The 27,334-nt window shown below is 37.0% G+C and overlaps 1 protein-coding gene across 2 annotated transcripts in view; it reads right to left on the bottom strand.

Annotated features, from left to right (window-relative positions):
* The window catches only part of rpn2 (ribophorin II), a 60,525-nt gene that overhangs the window by 28,613 nt on the left and 4,578 nt on the right, over positions 1 to 27,334 (bottom strand). For both annotated transcript variants that reach the window (XM_039767886.1, XM_039767887.1), the window contains exons 4-10: positions 22,509 to 22,604; positions 17,184 to 17,359; positions 14,995 to 15,070; positions 14,743 to 14,877; positions 10,218 to 10,394; positions 8,194 to 8,312; positions 7,674 to 7,779 (exon numbers count right to left, since the gene is read on the bottom strand). In XM_039767886.1, coding sequence (XP_039623820.1) covers positions 7,674 to 7,779; positions 8,194 to 8,312; positions 10,218 to 10,394; positions 14,743 to 14,877; positions 14,995 to 15,070; positions 17,184 to 17,359; positions 22,509 to 22,604 — 885 coding nt within the window. The remainder of the gene's footprint in view (positions 1 to 7,673; positions 7,780 to 8,193; positions 8,313 to 10,217; positions 10,395 to 14,742; positions 14,878 to 14,994; positions 15,071 to 17,183; positions 17,360 to 22,508; positions 22,605 to 27,334) is intronic.

The raw sequence follows: 27,334 nt of genomic DNA on the forward strand, positions 1-27,334 counted from the left end.
TTTTACCACTACAAAAAAATGTACTTTTTACAATGTATCTTTTTTTAAACCAATATATGAAAGATTTAATTTTTCTGCTTCATATTTAGAAGTGCATATCGAGTACGTGATTGCAAAAAAGCTGACCATGAGCGAATGAAAAGCAAAAACCACTGACACAAGGTAGACGGTACAAACTCCACGTTAGTGACTTAGTCCACATCTAATTACTGCGGCACCTGTCTGCACATTACATACATATAACACTGAAACATATTTGGAGTAACAATGACAACATAACTGGTGAGGCTTAGATAGTAATTTACAGAAACTGAAGTGAAACTGTTATGTTGTAGTAGCAACACAGAATATCTGCACATGCCTACTTAGCGCACAACAGTTATTTAAAAAAAAAAAAACCAACAAAAATTGTGAGAGCCAGAACAAAAAAGTATACATATGCCTTAATACATTAAATGACTGGTATAGTGTGTCTTGAGAGAAGTTGTTTTTATTCCAGTGTGTCAGGTATAACCGGCTCAAGTGAACTCCAGCACAATGGGAGGAGTCCATTACACAATCTGATGGCTGCAAGGCCCAGTAGCAACTATTGGCACACCACTGTGGATTAAGCTATGACAGGTTTAACTTCATAACCTATAATAATCAATTGATTCCTCCTCTTAAAACACAACAGCCTTAGAAGAGTTCTAGCAAGAATATGTATGCAGACATAAAGCATAAACATTTTACAATGCTTTCAAATGTTAAGATTTACACACGTTATCGGCAATACACTAATAACCCAATTGTGCTCCACTCACTTAGAATCTGGAACCAATGTAGAAAGCATTTTAAGACGGAGAAGCTTCTTTCTGTGGCACCCCTGCAAAAGAACCACCTCTTTCAACCCTCACAAACATATGCAGTTTTTAATATCTGGAAAAAATTTGGAATTAACTTGCTTAGAGACCTTTATATAGACAACGTCTTTGCATCCTATGAACAATTACGTTCCAAATTTAACATTCCAGCTACAAATTTCTTTCACTATCTTCAAATCAGGAACTTTGTTAAACAGAACCTTCCAGATTTTCCTCATCTTGCACCCTCATCCACGCTGGAAAAATTATTGCTCAATTTCAAGGAGTTAGACTCCATCTCTACAATATATAAAATCCTTTTACAATCCCTTCCTTTCAAAGATCCAAGAGGACACTGGGAAAATGACCTCTCAATTAATATATCAGAAAAGGAGTGGAAAGTAGCAATGCAGAGAATTCACTCAAGCTCCATATGCGCAAAGCATACAATTATACAACTCAAAATTATATATCGAGCACATCTGTCTCGACTAAAACTCTCCAAAATGTTTCCAGGGCATGATCCAACCTGCGAACGTTGCAACCAAGCCCCAGCCTCACTAGGTCACATGTTCTGGGCCTGCTCCAAATTAACATTATTCTGGACAAAAATTTTTAATTACCTCTCAGACAGTCTTGGACTCACAATCCCTCCTAACCCATTAACAGCTGTGTTTGGGGTTCTTCCAGAGGGTCTTAAAGTGGAGAAAGACAAACAAACTGTGATTGCATTCACTACACTGTTGCACGCAGACTTATTCTGATAAACTGGAAGAACCCAAACTCTCCTCTTTTAAGTCAGTGGGAAACTGATGTGTTATACTATTTCAAATTGGAAAAATCAAATACTCAGTTAGAGGATCTGTGCAGACTTTTTTCAAAACATGGCAGGATCTAATCAGTAATATTTTGAAATGATTTTATAAAGCACAGAGAATTTGTTGATTTAGGTATTTTTAAAAGCCTTAAATTTTACACCGTTTGGCTTGCTCTCTCTCTCAAGGGTGGGGATCGATCTGTTCTTAGCATAATTCTTTTTTTTTTGTAAAAACTTGATTGCTATGTATTGATTGTAATAAAATTAATAAATAAATAAAAAAAAAAAAATGTTAAGATTTTTACTGTTAAAAACTATTTTGACTATTTGATCATTGCACTGGATTATTATAAAATATTTACTGTTATCTTTTGTCCTTCGCTCTCTTAGAAAGCATTTTAATCAAAGCCGGTCATCTACAACACAGTCAGGCTATGCTAACCTTACAGGGGGGCACCTGCAAGGTGACAGAACAGAAATGTCACTCCAACATTACAGGTACTTCTCATAATATATTTAACCTGGCCTGTAAAACTCTCCTTGAAGCTGCTCCAGGTTATGTTCACAACTGGACATCACGATTAAATACTGACCGATTTTCTTTTGCCCAGTTTGGCAAAGAGTGGTATTTGTTGCTTTAATAATCATTGTTATTCTATTATGCTACAGGATTTTTAAAAATATCACGCAAGCCTTTATGTCACCTGTCACTAACATCATGGTAAAACTCTTCTGCCAATACCCGTTATGTTGTTTTATCACTTGAACTGCCTTAGGCTAATGTAGATCTACTTTAGTCATGTCGATAAGAAATTTATACAAAATTTATTTGCATCCATTCCCAATCTGAACACTCATAAAGTTATAATGGCTGGGGACTTTAATTGTGTTCTAAATCCACTTTTAGATAGGACTTCCTCCACAGGGGGAACGGCATCTAACACCGCAAAGATAATTACAAAGTTTATAACTGATCACAACTTATCAGATCCCTGGAGGTTTTAAACCCAAATTCAAGAACATATTCTTTCTACTCACCAGTACATCATTGCTACTCAAGGATTGATTACTTCTTTATAGACAATAACTTCTTGCCTATGATTAAATCTTGCAAATACGATGCTATTGTTATTTCTGACCATGCACCTATGATCTTGGAGCTAAAATTACTAAGCCCCATACACTCACCCGCAGATGGCGTCTCAACCCGCTTCTATTAGCTGACGAGAATTGTACTGAATTTATATCCAAACAAATCAAATTCTTTCTAGAGACAAATACATCCCCCGAGATCTCTGCAGGAATACTCTGGGAAACTCTTAAGGCCTTCTTAAGAGGACAGATTATCTCATATCTTTCCCACAGAAATAAATCGAAGCCAAGAAAGTAGCAGAGATAAAAAGCGAAATTACTAAAATAGATGAAGAACATGCCAGACTACCAAGCAGACTCTACATAGGAGGCAGGCTCAACATTCAGAATTAAACCTCTTGACAACTAAAGAAACTGAACAACTAATTTACAAATCCAGACATCATTACTATGAACATGGAGAGAAAGCTAATAAGCTTTTAGCTCAACAAATTCACAAGCAAGAAGTGCATACGCAATCTCGTAATCACCAACGCAAACGGAGATAAAATCATCGAACACAAAAATATAATGCACACTTTCAGAGACTACTATAAATCCCTATATACTACTGAGTTTAAAGAAGACAATACACAATCTAATGCATTTCTGGATACATTACAGATACCACAAATAGACGCTTTTAGTGTGGAGGAACTTGATAAACCTCTGGCATTATCAGAATTACTAGATGCTATAAAGTCACTCCAAGGTGGAAAGCAGCAGGCCCTGATGGCTACCCTGCAGAATTTTACAAGAAATTCTCCCTCAGCTAGCTCCCTCCTATTAGCAACATTTACAGAAGCCAGAGAAAACCAATCTCTTCCACAAACCTTTCGCCAAGCATTAATCACTGTTTTCCAAAACAAAATAAGGACTTATTACAATGTGCATCATACAGACCAATTTCACTTCTGAATAACGACGTTAAAATACTCTCTAAAATCATAGCTAGAAGGATGGAGAAAGTGCTCCCTCGTAATATCACAAGACCAAACTGGATTTATTAGGGGCCGACACTTATCTTCAAATCTTGACCCTGTTTAATGTAATATACTCACCAACTAAATCAAACACCCCAGAAATATTATTATCATTGGATGCAGAAAAAGCATTCGACATGATTGAATGGAAATACCTTTTACTACATTGGAGAAGTTTGGGTTTGGCCCAACATTTGTGCATGGATTAAATTACTGTATACTAACCCAGAAGCTTCAGTTTGCATCAACAACATTTGCTCAGACTACTTTAAACTAGAGCGTGGCACTAGACAAGGATGCCCTTGTCACCGCTGCTGTTTGCAATTGCCATTGAACCACTGGCAATACATTGTCGAAATACTGATCAGATAAAGGGGATTAGCAGAGAAGGACTGGAACAGAAAATCTCATTATATGCAGATGATATGGTACTGTATATATGGACCCAGAAAATTCTGTGCCTGCAGTCTTAGCAGCACTCACAGAATTTCAAAATCTCTGGCCTCAGAATTAATCTGAATAAAAGTGTACTCTTTCCAGTGAATTCTCAAGCATATAATATTAGATTAGATACCCTACCTTTTATCATTGCAGAACAGTTTAAATACCTAGGGGTAAACATCACAAGTAAACATAAAGCTCTTTATCAACAAAATTTCGCGTCTGCATGGAAAAAATTAAACAAGACTTGCATAGATGGTCAACCCTTCATCTCACACTAGCTGGAAGAATTAACACTGTTAAGATGAATATTCTTCCTAAGCTCCTTTTTATTTCAAAACATCCAATATACATTAATAAATCATTCTTTAAGCAATTAGATTCAACAATAACCTCATTTATTTGGAATTCAAAACATCCACGCATCAAAAGAGCGACCCTACAAAGACAAAAGGCAGAAGGCGGCATGGCTCTACCTAACTTCCAGTTTTATTACTGGGCAGCAAATATACAGGCGATAAGAACCTGGACACAAATAGAAGAACATACACAGGCTTGGACCACAATAGAAGTAAAATCCTGCAGTACTTCTTTGTATTCCTTGCTCTGTGCTCCAATAAACACACGTTATCGGCAATACACTAATAACCCAATTGTGCTCCACTCACTTAGAATCTGGAACCAATGTAGAAAGCATTTTAAGACGGAGAAGCTTCTATCTGTGGCACCTCTGCAAGAGAACCACCTCTTTCAACCTTCACAAACATATGCAGTTTTAATATCTGGAAAAATTTGGAATTAACTTGCTTAGAGATCTTTATATAGACAACGTCTTTGCATCCTATGAACAATTACATTCCAAATTTAACATTCCAGCTACACATTTCTTTCACTATCTTCAAATCAGGAACTTTGTTAAACAGAACCTTCCAGATTTTCCTCATCTTGCACCCTCATCCATGCTGGAAAAATATTGCTCAATCTCAAGGATTAGACTCCATCTCTACAATATATAAAATCATTTTACAATCCCTCCTTTCAAAGATCCAAGAGGACACTGGGAAAAGATCTCTCAATTAATATATAAGAAAAGGAGTGGAAAATAGCAATGCAGAGAATTCACTTGAGCTCCATATGCGCAAAGCATACAATTAAACAACTAAAAATTATATATCGAGCACATCTGTCTGACTAAAACTCTCAAAATGTTTCCAGGGCATGATCCAACCTGCGACGTTGCAAACCAAGTCCCAGCCTCACTGGGTCACATGTTCTGGGCCTGCACCAAATTAACATTATTCTGGACGAAAATTTTTAATTACCTTTCAGACAGCCTTGGACTCACAATCCCTCCTAACCCATTAACAGCTGTGTTTGGGGTTCTTCCAGAGGGCTTAAAGTGGAGAAAGACAAACAAATTGTGATTGCATTCACTACACTTTTGGCACACAGACTTATTCTGATAAACTGGAAGAACCCAAACTCTTCTTTTTTAAGTCAGTGGGAAACCGATGTGTTCTATTATTTGAAATTGGAAAAATCAAATACTCAGTTAGAGGATCTACAGACTTTTTCAAAACATGGCAGGATCTAATCAGTAATATTTTAAAATAAGTTCATAAAGCACAGAGAATTTATTAATTTAGGTATGTTTACAAGCCTTAAATTTTACACGTTTGGCTTGCTCTCTCTCAAGGGTGGGGATCGATTTGCTCTTAACTCAATTTTTCTTTTTGTAAAAACTTGATTGATTTGTATGGATTGCAATAAAATTAATAAAAAGGAAAAAAAAGATCTACTTTAGTCAACTGTAGAAGGTAACTGTTCATGTATTATTGTTATTTTAAAAGAACAAAAGGGGGATTGTTTGAGTTGATTTTTATTGTTAAACATGTTTTTCACTATTTGATTATCATATCAATTATTGTAACTTCTGTAATTTTAGCTTTTGTCCTTAGCACTTTTATAAATCCTTTAAATTAAAGTGTCTTGATCTGTGACCCAGTCCAGCTATGCTGCACTGTTACTCCATGTACAAGGTTAAGTACAGGAAAAACACCAGAGTGAACTACAAGGGTTTGTTTATCAATAACTTGCAAGAACATGAGACATGCCCACTAATCTCGTTCTCCTGGTAGTTACAGGAGTATTTAACAAATACAATCAACAGCTATAATTTAGTAATTTCCTTCATGGTAATGCTGTAACTCCATGTGCTTGTAAATAAAGGTATTTTCCCTGTCTTAGAACTGGCATTTTGAGTATTAACTTTAATGCAACACACTGTTACACAAACAGCTACTTTCTTTTTGATAAGAAACAACTGAAAAACTAACACAGCATTCTGTGCTTAATTTCAATGGAGTATAAAAATTAAGTTAAATAAGAAATTCTATATAAAGTACTGCCTCTCTTATCCTATCTCCATTGTAGCCGATTTCTGCACATTGTGAAAAACAGCATTTGCTTATCTGATTGATAAAGAATGTAAATTTCTAAACATTTTCTGTGGTAGTTTGAACAAGTTAGAAATACCACCATAAAAAACTGAATGCAGCAAACCAAAGTTAAGCAAGGAGAACTGACATAACTTAATCTAGTGACAAAAGAGTACAAATTAGTGTCTGCCACTCTAAAAGAATGCAAAGATTTACTTCATGTGGTAGAAGTACATAATAGGCAACAATAGCTGCATCAGATATTTAAAATATTAAACTGTGTGCTTCAATTTAAAAGTTTACATTCTAAATATTTTCAATTGTAATTGAAATGTATAATTTTTCACCCTTTGGTAGTGGACCACATAGGGCTAGATCCCTAGTACAGAATCAATGATTGAAAATAAAATTACATTCATTATTACCAACTTTGAAATTGTCAAAAACAATTCTCCACATGCTAAAGTTTCAAATTTGTAATGTTCAGCTTTCTGGGAGTGGCTCTTACAGGGTAAAGACTACCAGTATAAAAATTAAATATCAAAAACATCACACTCATGAACAGCAACCTAAAAAAGTACTATAAAATGACACTCCTCATGCCTATAGTACAAATCCCCATTTTCTTGAAGTTTTGTGAAAATTAGCAACTTTGACCCTTCATTTTCCATTGGGGGGCGAACCCCTGGGGTTGTCTGATGTATCAAGTACAACATCAAATCATTCCGATTATTTTTGCTAAAGACACCTGTTGATTTACTCTTTGTCTAAATGAGTGTTTTTCAGGTCCAGTGGTCCTTACATAGCTAGACATCAAGACAAGTCGAACAGTATATCTTATGTGGGGGTTTTCTCATACCAGTGAGTCAGGAGGCAACGAAACAAAAAAAACAAAAAAAAAAAAAACACTTGATGTGATTTTTAAAGAACTCATAAGTAATTCTTATGAACACAATAGGAATTCTGCTACTAAATCAAAACCAATCTAGTAAAAAAAAAAAAATTCTCAGGTCACTGGTACCTCAACTTGGTTGCCAACAAAGCGATCATCTCCCCTTACTGCCACGGAGAAATCATAGTAGCCACTTGCTGCCTGGCTGTGCATAAAATTCAGCTCAAATGTCTCTCTGGGGGTGGAGGGAAAAATAAAAAATTAATCATCTCTACAGCAGTATTGATAGACATATACAGTAAAACAATGTTAACAGAAAAATAAAAATCTCTCCTTAATGCTCTGCAGAGGCTCAATAAGCATTTTACAAACTGTAATTTGTATCCATTAACTGATTTTGTGCCCAACTGTGCATCATTTGATATTTTAATATTTTTGGAAGAAATGTGTTACATTTATCTCAAAGATTTTGACTTAAAATTAGACATAACATTTTCAAATTTTCAAACAAGTTACTAAGCTTAAGACTGAAAACTATTTTTTAAGTTTTAAAACGAGATACAAAATGACCACTTATTTAGCAGCAGGTCTATTCAATACAGAAATTGTGCAAAAGTAAATTGTACAGAAAAAAAACGGAATATTTTACCCTTTAAGTGAAAAGGATGCTTGTTTTAGGACAACACTTTTGGAAGAGACAGAACGAGCGGATTCAAGAAGCACACTAGCTGAAGTCAAAGGCTGAGACAGCACATTTGTCACTTGGAGCTATAGGAAAAAAGAAAGTTAAATTAACTTGGAAGTTTGACATAAGAATTTTTAAAGATTTTTATTTAAATTTCTGTAAATATCTCAATAACAATATTCTTAAGAGAAACTAGGAAGAAACTACTCTGTGTATATTATATATTACATACACAAAAACAATATATACTGTATTTTCAAAATGCACACAAACATTTTCAATCTAATCATCAACAAAAAAAAAAAAATAATAGCTAATCCATTCAATAGTTCTTATAACAATTTAGCATTATTCAAAGAACTTTAAATAACAGCATTCAACAACAAAAAAATGATACCACTGCCAGACCCAGTATTATTGTAGAGAACATCTGAAGTTGCCAGAGACTAGATGTGAACATGGCGACACTGAACTGATATAAATTATTAAATTGACAAATTAATTATATTTTGAAGAATGCTTTGTCTATGTCAGTTCTAAGTAAAGAGGTCTATTTCTTTTGATTTCTTATACACAGCAATTAAACACTTGTGCTGTAAGTTAACCTCAATGGTTTCTGCATTTTGAATGTCCTGTAAATAAACAGGCTTGTAAATTGACAATCTTTTTTCTTCCTTGAAAAAAAAAAGATTTAATCGTTTCCACACTTAAGAAAACCTAACATTACCAATAATACATGTACAAAATGTTGCCCGTCTCACAAGCCGCCACCCCACTGACAGATAATGAATTTGCTTGTCATTATGCACACTAACTTCAAAAGTTTTCCAAACATATTTTGGGAGTGGCACTGTAGATTTTAAATTGGACACAAAATACCACTTAATTTTTTACAACCAAAAAAGTGGTGATCAACTAACATAATGAATTTAGTTACCACTGGTGCCTGCTTGAACTTGACTGAAATTGTAGAAAAAAAAATCTATATCTATATATCTATATATCTATATATCTATCTATCTATATATATATATATATATCTATATCTCTATATCTATATCTATATATATCTATATATATATATATTTTAAAACAAAATTCCACTACAAAAATATGGCACTCAAACAAACAACCTGAAGCCAAATGGTCCTCCCAAGATTAAAGCTGAGAACCACCGATTTGGGGCGTCCTATCAAATATTTAGGTATTCTAAAAGAGCAGTGTCTTTGCAATGCAGTGCAACATCTGCTAAAAAATAGATAAACTTAACTTCTAAGTAGTTTAAATTACAGCTATACCTTGTATAGGAATCTCTTAAGAGTATATTTTACTAAATAGTTTAAGTTACTACTATGCCATTTATGGGAATATCTTAGCCTATGTCCAGAGGCAGGAAGAAATGTGGAAGTATCTAGCTACAGATGCTCAGGCTAAATCCTAATGCATACTTGTATTCTGTAATGCATACAACAAGAAAATGCAAAGCACTTTTCATTGCAATAAACACGAGCACTGCTATTTACAATGCACCATCTATTGCAATGTACTTTGTCATGCATGTACCAATAAAATGCAATGCATTTTCAGATTTAACCTATATGCTGCTTGGGAATAAACACACAAGATTCAGATTTGTGAAATCTCAAGTGTCATCCATACAGAAATAGAGAAACAAAAAAAGAACTATTATAAACTGGGTTTTATCACAGTGGTCCTCCTATATTACAACCACTACTTAAAAAGAACAACAAAGGATTCTGTTTACTGTTTTCGGATCAGCTGGTAGAGTATCAAACTGTGTAGAGGTACATACAGTATATTTACAGTATACTCTTATAGATACATTTTAATATAAAAAGGTACTGTATATGGAGAAAGTTTTGACGTAAGTTGTGTCAAAAAGGTCTATTTTACAAATGCTCATAAACATAAAATACAATAGCACTGTACATATCTAGGTGTCAGGAAAATACTGTTTTATAAAATACCTGTAAAGCTGGATCTCTGTGTGAAACTGTGGCTGGGCCTTGAGTCCGAACAATGACTGGAATGTGATAATGGTTGTTTGACAGCACAGCTGCTGCACACGCCACACTGTAGGCTTCTGCCAATGAGCCCCACGTCTTCTTACTGAAGAGAGAGTTCACCAATTGGACAACTTGATCCTGCAGTTAAACAGAAAAAGAGCTTATGCAAAAGTAATCTGAAAAAAACGCAAGTCAGAGATTATATATATATATATATATATATATATATATATATATATATATATATATATATATATATATATATATATATAGTCAATGTGTGTATGTATATATGTTCCAGTATCACCTCCAAACAGCTGGAGATTTTCATGAAACTTATAAATGTTTCTCATTGGTCAAATCAACCCTAGCCCAACCCCTTCTGGGTAGGGTGGATGATCTTGCAGTCTTGTATGCAGGTTCCAATCCAGTTGACACTCGTAATTGACCACCAGAGGGAGAACTGGAGGTGACTGGAAGCATTCTTTATGTGTGAGCACCACCACGCCTCTGTTGCTTTTAAAATTAAATAGAGTTGGCCTGTTCCGAGCATCAACTGAATGACAACATACATACAAGACCGCAAGACAAGTACATTAGTGAGTCTTCATTGTTTGTTAATTTATTTTTATTTTTAGAGTTGTGTTTTTTTTAATTATATTTTTCTCAATTAAAAAAAAACAAACTTTATTTTCCTCCCGGGCAACGCCGGGTATTTCAGCTAGTTTTAAATAAAATCAACAATTTTTTTTTTTACTCTAATGATGAAGACATCTTTTAAATACCTGATAACAGGGACTAAGGATAGGCAAAAGGAAAAATACAAGATTCATTAACACTAGAATTACCAGAGCCTACGAAAAAACTCGTAATTCTGTCCCACCTTAAACTGCTTCTTAAATCCCTTCACACCTCTCCGCCAGCGTCCTTTGTTCTCTAAATGTGCTGATAAAGAGAAGCTAGGAGCAGCCGGCTATTCCATCCCCCACCAATTTAGAACGTGCACGAACTTCTCTCAGCTCATGCCTTGATTGAGTATCTGGGAGTGAAGTGGAGTTTTAGAGTGAAATAATAGATCGTTGTTTGGAACACACGCATTTCATGTCTGTTCCGTTTCTACAGTAATCTGTGTCAACACATTGTTAAAACAGAAACTTTTTTTATATTCTAGTAGTAGATGACAAAATGTAGGCATAAACTATATAATGTATGAAGCCTGAAGTCCAAATAGCAAAGAAACATTTTCACAAGAATAACACAATTGCACTTTTATTCAAACATATAACTGCAGAAACAAAAAGCCGCCTTAACATGCGACATTGACACCAGTTTACTGCAACTGACTTTGTGGTTCAATAGATTCAGCCCCCGCTTGCGAATCAAGGGGTGACGGGTTCGATCCTGCTCCCCTCCGTTTTGAGAAGTAAACTGCTCTTAGTCTTACTGTTTTAGAATAAAAGCATACATTTGATTTCAGTCTGTAACAGCTGGTGCAATTTATGATCTTTGTAAAGGTTAGCTTTTTTTTTTATTTTTAATTCACTTTTCACTCTCTCAGTCGCGTTCAGAATCAATCCATACAACCCCATCTGACACGGCTGTTTTCACTAAAGACGCGCTATAGCTCTGCAGTGTACCACGATGCATACTAATGCTACCCCCCGGTTCTGACACACAAACGCTGGCGAAGCTGCCTTCTTCGTGTCTCACCGTCACTTGCTTTTCTTTTTATTCAGTTTTATTGAGTGTTCCTGCCAGTCCCCGCATGTTGCTGTATGCTTTTTCTTTTGTACTCCAGGACAGGCAGAGGAAAGAATGGTAAAGACCAGTAACCGGCGCTATATGCAATCATCAGACACTCCCCATCTGCCCGTGTCGTTCAAACACAGGAACATATATTGGTGTAAAAGTATAACAAAAGTGCACTTTTATTCAAGTGCACTTTTTCCATCGCCTTTTCCTGTAAGAAGCAGTGTACACACTTCTCTCTATGCTGTGGTTTCTATTACACACCTGAAAGAAAGAGACAATACATGTGAAAATATCCAGCATACAGCAACATGCGGGACTGGCAGGAACACTCAATAAAACTGAATAAAAAGAAAATCAAGTGACGGTGAGATACGAAGAAGGCAGCTTCGCCAGCGTCTGTGTGTCAGAACCGGTGGGGGCGTTAGTATGCATCGTGGTACAGCACAGAGCTATAGCGCGTCTGTATTCTGTTTCTTTTGTACTCCAGGGCACGCAGAGGAGAGAATAGTAAAGAGCAGTAAGTTCGGCGCTATATGCAATCATCAGACACTCCCCATCTGCCCGTTGTTTTGTTATACTTTTCAATACTTTTTATACTGCTCAAAAGGGCATGCTCAAAAAATACACGTGTAATGCCACGAAAAAAAATTTCGCAAACAAAACAAGTGCACTTTTATTCAAAACTACCTGTATAACCGAAGAAAAAAGAAAGCAAGTTACAGTAGGCGATTGATACGACATCTTGCATGGTGCAATGCTAAGAAGTGCAGATTTTCATTCCGTGCTATATAAAATCATCACATTCAAATATTAACAGTTCCCACACACCCAAGGACCGTCCTTCCTACATTTACGACACGTGTACTTGTTGCCGTGTACACACCTCTCTGTGCTATGGTTTCTATTACACTGAATGAGCACCTGACACTGTACTTTCTTCCCTGGGGGAAGGTCCCGCATCAGAGAATTTCCAGTTCCTGCATAAATTCACACCCGATCTGACGCTGTTCGTTTTCAAATAATATTGCATTAGTGCGATTATATTTTCACATATATTGTCTCTTTCTTTCAGGTGTGTAATAGAAACCACAGCATAGAGAGAAGTGTGTACACTGCTTCTTACAGGAAAAGGCGATGGAAAAAGTGCACTTGAATAAAAGTGCACTTTTGTTATACTTTTACACCAATATATGTTCCTGTGTTTGAGCGACACGGGCAGATGGGGAGTGTCTGATGATTGCATATAGCGCCGAAGTTACTGGTCTTTACCATTCTTTCCTCTGCCTGTCCTGGAGTACAAAAGAAAAAGCATACAGCAACATGCGGGGACTGGCAGGAACACTCAATAAAACTGAATAAAAGAAAAGCAAGTGACGGTGAGATACGAAGAAGGCAGCTTCAGCCAGCGTTTGTGTGTCAGAACCGGGGTAGCGTTAGTATGCATCGTGGTACACTGCAGAGCTATAGCGCGTCTTTAGTGAAAACAGCCGTGTCAGATGGGGTTGTATGGATTGATTCTGAACGCGACAGAGAGTGAAAAGTGAATTAAAAAAAAAGCTAACCTTTACAAAGATCATAAATTGCACCGGCTGTTACAGACTGAAATCAAATGTATGCTTTTATTCTAAAACAGTAAGACTAAGAGCAGTTTACTTCTCAAAACGGAGGGGCAGGATCGAACCGTGCCCCTTGATTCAAGCGGGGCTGAATCTATTGAACCACGGAGTCAGTTACAGTAAACTGGTGTCAATGTCGCATGTTAAGGCGGCTTTTGTTTCTGCAGTTATATGTTTGAATAAAAGTGCAATTGTGTTATTCTTGTGAAAATGTTTCTTTGCTATTTGGACTTCAGGCTTCATACATTATATAGTTTATGCCTACATTTTGTCATCTACTACTAGAATATAAAAAGTTTCTGTTTTAACAATGTGTTGACACAGATTACTGTAGAAACGGAACAGACATGAAATGCGTGTGTTCCAAACAACGATCTATTATTTCCACTCTAAAACTCCACTTCACTCCCAGATACTCAATCAAGGCATGAGCTGAGAGAAGTTCGTGCACGTTCTAAATTGGTGGGGGATGGAATAGCCGGCTGCTCCTAGCTTCTCTTAATCAGCACATTTAGAGAACAAAGGACGCTGGCGGAGAGGTGTGAAGGGATTTAAGAAGCAGTTTAAGGTGGGACGGAATTACGAGTTTTTTCGTAGGCTCTGGTAATTCTAGTGTTAAGTGACAAATTAAAAAAAGCTTTGGGTCAGAAGTAATGTACTACAGAGTTGTAAAAAAAAAAACAAAATCATAACAATGAAATGACTTATCCAATACACATTTAGTCATGTGGTTCATTTTAAAAATAAACGTGTGGGAAAAAAAAAATGTCTGATAGATGTTTAAAAATGACAATGTTCCTTATAGGTGCCAAATTTGAGTTGGGAGTTTAGAAAACAAAGGCAACACCACGTATTTTCTATCTGATAATAAACACCACTGATACACTGACATACTATCGGTACAGGATGCATAGAATCCTCAATGTTACTAACACCTAACAGGATGCAGGGTCAATAGACATCACTTCCACTCAGTACTGTTTTCTTTTAGTATGTCAGGTTAAATACATAAGGGGTGCCCACTAGTTTATGTATTCTCCAAATGCCTTAAATAGAAATTGAAGGGAAAATGAGGTACAATACATAACATAAGGTAATGATGATATCAGCACAATCACCTCTTTAAGGGGCGGTTCCATTCCCACATGGTCAGACAACTCATATGCTGCTGTGACAAAGAGAGCAGTCGCCTCCAGCCCTTCTTCAAATTGTAAGTAAACTCCACCCAGATCATCCAAACGAGCAGCTAAGTCCTACAGGTAATGAAAAAAAGAAACACATAAAACTCCTTTTGTTTTAGCATTAATATACTAGTTAATGAAAAGAAATCAAGCAAAAACTGGGATTGCGTAAAAGAATTAACTCCTCACCTCGATCTCTTCCAGAATCCCACGGAGGTCTGCCTGCTGTGAAAGCCGAGAAGCTGTGTGCAAAGCCATGGTAATACTGCAGAAATACAGAAAGATAACAGCAATTTAAAGTCAAAAACTCAATCTGATATTTGCATTTAAGCTTACATGAAGCTTACATATTGTTCAAAACAAGTCTAATGAAACAAAGAATTTGGATGCAAGCCTTTCATGTGTGAATAATTTTATTGCAGTTCAATCAAAAAAAATCTTAGGTTTTCCTTTTTAGCTGTGAAAAGATGCTCTTAGCATTATTTGTTTATTAACAGGTCATGAATTTCCACACCACTCACTAAACAAGTTTTCCATATTTTCAAATACAACTTGCAATCAATTAGTTTTATCTGGTTTTGACAATAAATGAATATGACAATGTATACAGTACAAGAGGGGATTTTGTAAAGCAGTAACAATCTGTAACAATTACTGAAGAAACATTATTACTAAGATTAGTTAACAAGGAACAATTTTAGATCAAGTAAACTCAAGATGTGTTTAAAACACATCCTTTTTGTGCTGTTAAACAGATACTTCCAGAATTAACATTACACGTTATAAATATGAAAATTCACTGGCATAATACTGAACTTTTGAACTAGACTCAACCAATGAATGCGTGGGAGAGGCAGCATGCATTACATTTTGAGCAAGAGATGGGATAAATGATCAATGGACGTTTTTCCACATTGTTTGCCTTTGTACAGCATTGGTAACCATTTGATTCTGTTACATCAAACTTTATTCCTCTCCATTCAGTATTAAAATATGACATTAACGTTTTTTTCCAGCCTTCACTACAAACTTTACGGGTTAAGTAACATATATAAAAAAAAAATATATTTCAGGGTGGAGTATTCCTTTGATAAAATGTCACAATAATTTATTTAAATTATGTATTATTAAAATATTTCAGGAAGATTATAATTCAAGCTTAATTTTTATTTTTCATTGCATTTTAATTAAATGGCATTTTCTAAAATTATAATTATTTGTATTGTGCATAGTGCTCTGAGGTTATAAATGGAAAATCTGTAATATTACACCAGTAATGGTGGAATACACTTGACATGAGCATTCCTAGTTTTCATCCTCTTTCTCTGTACGTTTAGCATTCGTTGGCTCAGAGGTTGATGTGCTTGCTGCTGCCTGAGCAGCTCTTCTTTTGTTGACGTCTTTTCATGTTAAAACTTATTAAGTCAGTGTTTGTGTTGCAATTACTTAGTACGTTTTCCTTAATTTTTCACTTAAGTCTTCAATCTGCCTCAAGAATGATTTAAGATATGAAGAGGTAGGGGAAGTAATGGCGAATGTGGTAATAATAATAATTCTTTGAGTAGTGAGAAAAGCGCTATATGAATGCAAAGCGCTCAGCAATTGCAGGTAGGAATGAGAACGGCACCTGTACGCATGCGCCGCACGGCCGCTCTGCTGGCTGCTGCGGAGAATTGATTCTACAATAAAATAAAAATAAAAAGAGGAATAACCTTGGAGGTTAATTGTCACCCTAAAAGCGCATAGTAGAGGTCACACAGTATATGTGTACCAAATTTCAGGTCAAACGGTTTGCAAGCTACAGGTTATTTAAAATCCTGGACAGACAAACAGACAGCCACGGTAGCGTATTATATAAGAAGAAAATACACTTTGGATAGAATATATCATGTAAACTTTATCATTGCAAATATATTTTCATCAAAGAAACTCCCAAAGTTTTGTTTTTTTAAATTGATAGTAAAAGGTTTTTTATACTTAATGCTTCATCTAGTAATGCTATCAGCATGTGGTTTGGTTTTATCGTTATTCAACAACTAAATTTAAATGCAGGGAATTATCCTAAATAAACCTAATGACTGAGTTTTCAGAAAGAATGGTAGCCTATCAAAATACTTAAAAGTATTTTACTTTGAATCACTGTATAAGCAAAATGGTCAGAAATGTAAATTACATTTTTAATTTAATTTAATAAAATCTCTGTATTCCAACATCCGTTTGCAGGCTGATATTAAAGCTATACTACATTTAATAACTTTAAATAATAGCTAGGACTCCACTGATAAATCTTTTATTGCTCATTGTTGTTAAATGCCACAACTATATACAGGCTTCAATTGTTAAACGTGATGCTAAACCCAATACAAAAACAAACTTACGCAAGAACATTGTCTTCTTTGGTGATGCGAGCTGTTAAAGCACTCACTACCTCTTGGGACGAAAGAGGTAGTCCAAGAGATGTGAGGGCAGCAACAGCATGGTAGATCTGAGATACGGATGAATCTTCACTTATAGTTGCCAAAAGTAAGTCACGAGTTTCATTTGATACAGGCACCTGAAGACAGACAGAAACAAAAGTAAGCTACATCTAGATCCAGAATTACACTTTTTTTTTAAACTACAAAGCTAAATGGATACGTGTAGATTCATTATGAGTATCAAATGTTCTATTTGTATCTACATAAACTGTAATAGTCAAGTATCAAAAGTCTAAAACAAATGTTAAGACAATTCAAGGTGAACCTATTTTCCAGGAAAAAAAATCTAAAGTTTTCATCTATGGAATAACAAAAAAAATGACAACATGCTGAATCAAATATACTTACTTGAAATCCCAAAATATACTTTACAGAACCAGTCGTGCTACACTTCAGCACTATATAGGCTAATTCCTGAAGGAATAAATGATCTCTTCTATCATTTAATTTTTATTCTGCACTGGAAGAATCTACAACTTGCCAGGGACTGCAAAAGCAAAATTTTGGTGCAAAGAACAAGCAGGATCATTTAGCATTGATTGTTTTTTCCACATTAACTGTGTTTGTTTTTTGTAGATTTTCTTTGATCTTTCCACAATGGCCAGGTAATTTTGTTGCTCATTCCATAATCAGTGGGACTGTACAGATGTCAGTTTGTTTAATTCCAAGCATTTAAGTAAATAGGAGCCTGTCATAAAGTAAACTATCAAGATTTCTGCAATTGTAGAACAAATAATTTAATTTTGATTGCATTTCTCTGTATAAGAGCATTTATTTTGTGTGCCATTGTGTTCTCATGCGTTAACTGCAGTGTTTATTTTGTACTGGTCATGGTGTCTTTTTCCTTTTTTCAAAGGAGCTAGTTACGCAGTTGCCCAATTCCAGCTTTCCCCATGTCTAGTTTAGTGAAGAAAAAGCATCTATAGGCTACGGTCTAGGTTGCTAGTGAGTAAATAAGGATTTGGTGTGGTGAAACACTACAGTTTTCTTTGCATCACTTTATTAATAGTTATAATGCTCATTTTCAAACAATTCCACTAACCCTTATATGGCACAATCTATGGTACATTACTGGGTGTATGAAGTGTTTTTTCTAAAGTCAATGATGATCTATTTTGTTTCTATTATACAAGAATGTAAGACATTTGACAAACGAGAAGAGATCATTCGGTCCATAAAGCTCGTTTATTTAGCTAATCACTAAACTGTACCAATATCTCACCCAGAGACTTCTTAAGGGTTGTTACAGATTCTCACAATTTTGAGCAAAGAACATATTCCCCGGCTTCAGTCTTAAATGTATTTCCCCTCAATTTCCATGGGGTCACCACATACATGATTCACCATTTAGTTCAAGAATGAATTCAGCTACAGTGATCCCTCGCTATATCACGCTTCAACTTTCGCGGCTTCACTCTGTCGCGATTTTTTTCTCATACACGCTTACATCACTACGCATGCGCTTTCAGAGAACTTTTATCTAAGCCCTACGATGGCTCCTAAACGTGCTGCTTTTTCTAAGCCTTCTGACAATAAAACTAAGCGCCGGAGGAAGATGCTTACTATCCAGGAGAAGGTGAAACTCTTGGATATGATTAAAGATGGCAATACCCTACAAAAGCCTCCTCACGCATATGAAAAGACAGTGCCAGCAACTGCCTATCAAGATGTTCTTCAGCCGCGCACCCAGACACCCACTGCCTAGTACTTCTTCACTAAAGACAACAACGGACCTGCTGAAGATACTGCACCATCTCTGAAGACTCTCCTACTGAGGTCGTGCCTTCATAGGTTAGTGGTTGTGTGCAATTAAATGTACAGTACAATAATCTACTATAAAAAAACGGTCGGGATTGTCCTTCCGTCCCGTGAGTGCAAAGCATAGCGGTATTCCGCTTATTACAGACTTACTACTTGCGGCTTGAGGTACGAAGCGACGCGATGTGAGCAGAGTTCCGGTGCTGTCATCGTTCCCTTGCTTTTGTGCGCGATGCGCTGGAAAAATAGACAAAATTATGTCTCTGGAAATAATTAATGTTAATGGAGTACAAATGCCTCACCACGTAGTAAATATCAGGGGAGATGGTGCTTGCTTATTCTCATCTATAGCTTATTTAGTGCCCGAAACTCCGTCTTTAGCGGTACAGATTCGGGCTGACATTGTACGACTTTGGAAAGGCACTTGAGGGGATAAAAAAAAAAACGTAGGTTTTCGGGAGATGTTATGAATGGGCACTTTGATGTTCTCATTCCCTACACTTACATGCCTGATGTACACATGGAGCGCACAAAAATTGAGGATAAAAGTCGGTCGCCTTAAAAGGCGAGTGCGCCTAGTAATATGATATTTGTAACGTCTAATATGTCCTATTTTCTCTTATTTTGTCTAATATATTGGGTAATACGAGTGTAATGGTGACTAAAGGGTGTTATTTCATGTCTAGAGGGCTCTAATAATGTTAAAAAACGTATTTAGAAGTTCATAAACAGGTTTTCTATACTCTAACTGCGAAAATATTCGATTTATAAATAAAGAATCCTACTTCGCGAAAATTCATTTATCACGGTAGAGTCTGGAACGGATTAACCGTGATAAACGAGGGTTCACTGTATATTTACTTGATCAATGCCTTTGAGGATTTTGAAGACCTGGATTAGCTTACCATGCAGTCTGCTCGAGACTGAACAGGTTCAATTCACCGAGAATTCCAGAGTATGACATGTTCCTAAGCTCTGGGATACACTCGGTTGCTGTCATCTGCATATCTTCAAGTGCTGCTATGTCTTTTTTGAAGTGTGGTCACCATAACTGCACATAACACTCTCAGTGCAGTCTGGTAGGTGGTTCCCGGCACTTTCTTTAGCTCCATACTTCAGGGAACAAAGTTTTCATTCAATTAGTAGAGTGATGAATTGTGCAGATTGGTTTACTGGAGCTGCTTCTGCAAGATCAGGGCCAGTGAGTATTTTGAGATTGTTGTAGCAATCCTCCCAGAAGATAGGAAGAATGTTTTAAAGGCAACAACACTGATAGAATCTTAAGTGTTGTTAGGTGGATATCTCAGATTTTTCTGCTATACATATGAGCATTGATGGAAAGCAGCTTCATAGACCTCTAGCTTGGTTCCTTTAAGGTAAAGTTCTCACAAATCTGATTAAGGTTTTTTATGAAGAAGGAAAGCTCTTTGTTAAACTCAAAAACCTTTGTAACACTGACATTAATGCAGAATAATATTAATGATAATAATATTACATTTCATTAAAATAGCATCTTCCCCATGCTCAAAATGCTTAGAACACGAGTGCAGAGGTCTCTCTTGTGCCATCCATAGAAACAGGCACCAGTAATATCCACAACACTACCAGGACTGAATTGATAAAAATAATACAGAATCCCAAGACCTCCTATACTTGTGTGTGGTAAAGTTGTGCTATATTACAACAGAAGTGTGAAGCAAAGCTGAAACAATGATGGAGGTCCATGACATCAAAAGCAAATGGCGAAAGGAAATAGTAAAGAACATGCAAAGTTTTGCTAAAGGCCACAATACGCCAAGTTCTTTCCAGGTGACAAAGACATTACATGCAACAATCTGAAATGGACACTGTCCACTTAGGTAGAAAAAAAATGAAGTCCTCCAAAAAGACGATGCTGCCAAAAGATCAATTTGAACAACTGCTGAACTGTGTATGCATAGTGACAAACACCACCATTTCAGCAATTCCTCAGCATTCAGAAAACCCACCTCCTGTGGCCCCAGTGTCATTCCTGCAGAGACATTCAAAACTGCTGTGAAGGCTCTGAACACAAGATCTAAAAGGCTTCTAGAAACATCTGGATAAACAAACAAATACACCACACCTTTTAACATTATAACCATTTTTATAAAGATGATGAATCAGTGTGTGTGGTGATTAGAGGACACTACTTGTATATCTCATACGTACTCCTAAATCACCAGTCCCTCTTACTAAGGAAATCTTTTCCAAGTTCCAGGGTGGCTTCAGACTATCCTGCGGTACTGCCAAAATATTTGTTACTTTCCAAATCAAAGAGAAATGCTGGAAAGTACAGCAAATATCCCATCCATCCATCCTCTTCCGCTTATCCGAGGTGGGGTCGCAGGGGCAGCAGCTTAAGCAGAGAGGCCCAGACTTCCCTCTCCCGGCCACTTCTTCCAGCACTTCCGGGAGAATCCCAAGGCGTTCCCAGGCCAGCCAGGAGACATAGTCCCTCCAGCGTGTCCTGGGTCTTCCCCGGGGCCTCCTCCCGGTTGGACGTGCCCGGAACACCTCACCAGGGAGGAGTCCAGGAGGCATCCTGATCAGATGCCCGAGCCACCTCATCTGACTCCTCTCGATGCGGAGGAGCAGCGGGTCTACTCTGAGCCCCTCCCGGATGACTGAGCTCCTCACCCTATCTTTAAGGGAAAGCCCAGACACCCTGAGGAGGAAACTCATTTCAGCCGCTTGTATTCGCGATCTCGTTCTTTCGGTCACTACAAATACAGTACAGCAAATACTGCTTTAATAAATCAGATGAAGGCTTTAATTTCATCAGTTTGGAAACTCTCTATAAAATCCTGTCTCTACTTGGATGTCCTACCAAATGCGTCACTATATTGTGGCCGTTTAACCCCAGATGACTGCTATTTCCCCTTTGCAAATAAATGAAAACAAATCCATACATATTCTGAACAATTTTAAAACAGGGTTTTGTCATTGCTACGGCTGTTTTCACCATTCCTCTTCATCTGATTCTTCTGATCAATGGAATGCCTTCTTGTGGCATAGACAACTTTTGTCTAAAAACACTTCATATTATCTTAATGCTAATACAAAAACAACCAAGATGAACAGAAGAATTCAAAAGTCTCTCTGAACTCTTTTACAAAGACTTAGAAGAGTTAAGGACAGCCTAGCAAAATAAAAGAAATCAAGTTCCTCTATAAAATTGTCCTTGGCCAAGTACCTAAATCCAAGCAATACAGAGAAATTTTGGAAGTTCCATACCACTTCCAATACCTCAAGCCAAGCCAACTTTACCAAAGCCAACCAACCATCCAGGAGAGAAAGCTGAACACTGCATCAGAATAATCAACAAACTTCAAGAGACCATAATAATGGGTAAAAATAAACATCAATACAAAAGGGATAAAAAAAAACCCCTACTCTTTCAAAAAACTCCAGTTCATTAGGAGGTTACTTTGGTAGATTTTTACTTACCTCACAGTCTGACAGTGCCTGACTCGCCTCTGAAGCGTAGAAGAGAGAATCAATACTTGAGGAATCAAGGTTAGACCTGAGGAACTGGCATGCGCTCTAGAAAATACAAAAAACAAAACACCTATAGTACCATCATTTTACTCAGTTTATCATAAGGTGATACCTATTGGGGATGATCTGCTTATTTAACATATATCTAAAGGTAATAGATTTACCTCAATCCTTGGGATGAATACAAAAATTACTCTAACATTTAAATGTGGACTAGTAAATGTACTTTTTTTTTTTAAATAAGAAACCGGTACATTTAGCTTCACCTTGCGACACCTGCATATTATTAATATAGGACTCTGGGATATAAACCAAAAAAAAAAAAAAAAGATTACATTGCAATTAATGTTTTTCTTGTAGCATGATTCCACTCTAATACATGTGCAGACAAAAAAAAAACAAAACAAATTCTCAAATTAAAAATACTCCAACAGTTTTCCTCCTCTACTAAAAAAAGAGGACTGCATAGTATGGGAACATACAGTTTCCAAGTTTAGCCATGGAGAACCCATGTGGCTGCAGGATTTTGTTCCAACCAGTTTCAAAATGAATGAGTCACTTTAATTCATTTTTATCTATCATTTTCTTTCTCTCTAACCCTAAGAACAAGGGAAATAGTATGAAATTTACACTATGACAAAAACACATTTTTTATGAATGTAATGATCTTAACTCTCCGCTGTAATTATTCTATTAAATCACCTTTAAAAGCACAGGAAGGTAACCTTTTCGAAGTTAGCCTTCACTTTAAAGCCCTTCTGTTGTATCCTATTGCAGCACAAAAAACAAAAATGTGTCACTGACGAGTATGCTGCACAATCATGACAAGCTGAGCTGCAGAGAAGACAGGAAGCCACAGATTGCCATAGATCACCGTGCAATAAAGGGAGATGTTAACAACCTGAGCAAAGCCACTCACACCTGCCAGCTCAAGGCTGCCTGTTGGCCACTTTCTTTTTTATAACATTATTGATACCAGTGCCCACATTATATGAAATAAAATATACAAAGATTGGAACAGTGGAAAACTGAATAGAATGATAATCTCAGCTGGGCACAATTCTGGTTGGCACCTCACATTGACAGAAGATGAAACCAGCCAAGAGAAATTGGGCATCAACTCCTCAAACAACTCTGCCAGAGATACAGTCAGCAGTCACAAAATATGTCAGGTATGTACACAACAAAATAAGATATTAAGACCAGCAGCACTTGTGTGAAAAGTAAGCAGTACATCTTGACAGAACAAATGGATTATACATTCCATCATTCAGGTGATCTACTATTCTCTTCTGTATTATTCATGTTGTTGTATATACAATTGCATTGTTATTGGGATCTGTGATTACTAGAAATTAGCATTTATTAAGGATTTAAAAAGTTTGAAATATGGGTTAATTTAATATCAACATAAATGTATGGTCTTCTATGTCATTTTGATCTCTTTTTAGATCACAGTATGTATGTATGTATAAATACATGCTCCACAAAGCCTATCATAACCAAACAAGCCAATTAAAATTAAGCCAATGAAATACAAATTGAATGATTTTCAGCAACAAGGGTAGCTGAAAAAAAATAAAAATAAAAAAAATAAAAATCTGAACAGAACGGGAAGATTAAATGACAATCATTCCTTTCTATGCCTTATCTATTAAAATTAGGCATTACATATAAATGTTAACCTCCCACCCATTAGCTTGTTTAAAAAAAATTGTTAATTTGATTTTTTTTTATGATAGTTCTGAAACAATCATAAGAAAGGAAAAAAAAAAATCTGCAATTTAAGAGTGACCTCACATTGCAGAGTTAAAACACTGCCAATAACAGGCCCTATATAATATTGTTAATGATTGTTTTCTAATTAAGGAACTGGGTTGGAACAAAAACCTGCAGAAACTGCTGCCCTACTGGGCTGATACAGGAGTAATAAAAAAAGCAAATCAATTAAAAGACATTAATTAAAAACAAAAACTGGTCAATAATTAAGAAAATGGTTAGAATGAAAACCTATAGCCACTGTGGCTCTCCAGGATTGGAGTTGGCATCTAGGTTTAGAATATGTAGGGTTAGTGCGGATGTTTGCAAATTGGTTGGTTTTATCTGGGACGACAGTTTAAGCAGTACAACATCAGAAGATAAAACATATTACTGCCTATCTAGGAATGTTTGGTACTTACAACATGTCCTCTCACCATCCCAAAAAATACACAGAGTGCTGTGAAAAGGGTCTATACTTTGATATGCCATGTTTGTATTTATTCAGCATTGTATTGCTCTAAACTCACTTTTTTCTGAGGTCTTCACATGTAAGGAAGTACATAACCTCCCAGTGGCAAACTAGACTACTAAAGAGGTACGGAGGGATTTAGAAACTCTAGAGGGAGAAGTATTGCTTAGATTGAATAAGCTGAAATCAAACAAATCACCAGGACCAGATAATATTTACTCTCGAGTGCTTAAGGTCAGTGAGTACATATATAAATCCGTGACAAAATATTTTTAGGAAGTCACTGCATATTGGAAAAAACGCAAATATTATCCCATTACACAAAGAGGGTGGCCTGGCAGATCCAAGCAATTACAGGCAAGTAAACTTAACATGAATCACAGGAAAATGAATGGAAGGAATTATTAAGGACCAGTAATGGCACACTACACAATAATGTGCAGTGAATACATTTGACTTGACCATTCCTAGTTTTCATCCTCTTTCTCTGTACGTTTAGCATTCGTTTGCTCAGAGGTTGATGCGATTGCTGCTTCCTGAGCAGCGTTCTTTTCTCCAGCCTAGCGGCCCGCTGTTTCTCTTCTTTTGTCTGCATCTTTACGCGTTAAAACTGATCAAATCAGTGTTTGTGTTGCAATTACGTAGTATGTCTTTCTTCATTTTTCACTTAAGCCTTCAATCTGCCTCAAGAATGATTTAAGATCTGAAGAGGTAGGGGAAGTGACGGCGAAGGTGGTAGGGATGAGAAAGGCGCCCAAATGCATGCATTGCATGGCCGCTGCCGAGCGTTAATTCTACAATAAAATAAAATAAAAATAAAAAGATGAATAACCTTGGAGGTCAATCATCACCCTAAAACCAGATAGACATCACGTAGTATGCGTGTACCAAATTTCAGGCCAATAGGTGAAATGGTTTGCGAGTTACAGGTAATTTAAATTCCTGGACAGACAAACTGACAGCCACGGTAGCGTATTACATAAGAAGATAAGATTAAGCAAAACATAGCAAGAACAGGAGTTTTACTGAACAGTCAGCACAGGTTCAGACGAGAGAGGTCATGTTTAACCAGCAATCTGGAATACTATGAAGAAGCAACAAATGGATATGATCAAAGTGGAGCATATGATATTATTTATCTGGACTTTTAGAAAGCATTTGATAAGGTGCCTGTGGTGTTATGGGTCCACAGCTCGCTGAGCAAAGGCCATTTTTTAAAAAATAAATAATCACCACTCTCGCGGCGGCTTAGCGAGGGGGCGTTGGGCCATAGCAAGCCACGGGGCGATCTGCGGTGTGGGCGTTTCTCACAGAGTGCACAGGTGAGGAACTGCCCACATTCGCGATTGTTCCCGTGGCTAATGTGCTGCAGCTGCTATGGCCCCTCGCTGTTTAAAAGAAGCGCGAGTCGGTTGAGAAGGGATGAAAAACAAAAAGGACGGAGGTTACAGGGAGCGAGAGAGGAAGCAGGTCGGTGCGAGAGAGACACACGAGCGCTCGTGGGCAGCTGCGAGGGCCTGGGTGTTAGGCCTACACCCAGGGGTTGTAGTTGATGTCGCTCTCGCTGAGCGAGCAGGTAGCGGGAGTGACCACGAGAAGGCGACTGGCCGCAGAAGACCGGAAAGGCAGCGGGAGTCGGGAGGCTTGGTGGTGGAGTCCCCAATGTGAGCGACCTGGCCGTTGTGGGAACCAAGTCTCGAGGCTGGGATGAGTGCCAGACCGAAGCCAGGGATCGGGAGGTCTCCAGTCTCGTGTGTGAGTTGAAGAGGGCAGCTGCATGGAATATCTCGCCTGTTGCATGGGCCCGTATGGGAGAAGCAGGTGAGACGCTAGCACAGAAGAAGCACCGGGCTTCTTGTTGTTTTTAAAGACTGCTTCCTGTTGAACATTTTAACCTCTGGTTTTAAAGGATTGTTTTTTCTATTGTTTTAACCTCCACGTTTTAACGGATTATTTATTTATGGAACTATTTTTGCAGCACTGCACTTTATTTGAACACTGTTTTTGATTGCCTTTTAAATAAAAGCACTATGCACCTTTTTATACCATCCCCTTGCTATGTTGTTGCCTCGACTATCTAGCTCACTCGGTGACAATATTGACGGTGTTGGGTTCAAGGGCTCCCGAACAGCGTTGAGAGTATGGAGTCGAACCCACATCGTCACAGTGCCACATGAGAGGCTGGGCATCAAACTGAAAGAAGTGAGAATTCAATGTGTAGGTTGCAGATGGGTGCAAAATTGTCTCAAACACACAGAGGGTTATGGTGCGAGGAATTGGATGATGTTAAGAGTGGTGTTCCACAGGGGTCAGTGCTAGGGACGCAGCTAATTTTTTATATTATATATATACGTACACAAACACACACACACACACACAGACGATTTGGATATGAATGCAAGAAACAAGCTGGTTAAGTTTGCAGATGATACCAAGACAGGTGGACTGAAAAATAATCTGGAATCATTACAGTGGGCCTCGGACAGCAAACAGGCTTGGGAAGATTTGAGGCAGATGAAATTTAATGTCAGTGAATGTAAAGTAT

This window comes from Polypterus senegalus, chromosome 10 (assembly GCF_016835505.1).
Source record: "Polypterus senegalus isolate Bchr_013 chromosome 10, ASM1683550v1, whole genome shotgun sequence".
Lineage (NCBI taxonomy): Eukaryota > Metazoa > Chordata > Cladistia > Polypteriformes > Polypteridae > Polypterus > Polypterus senegalus.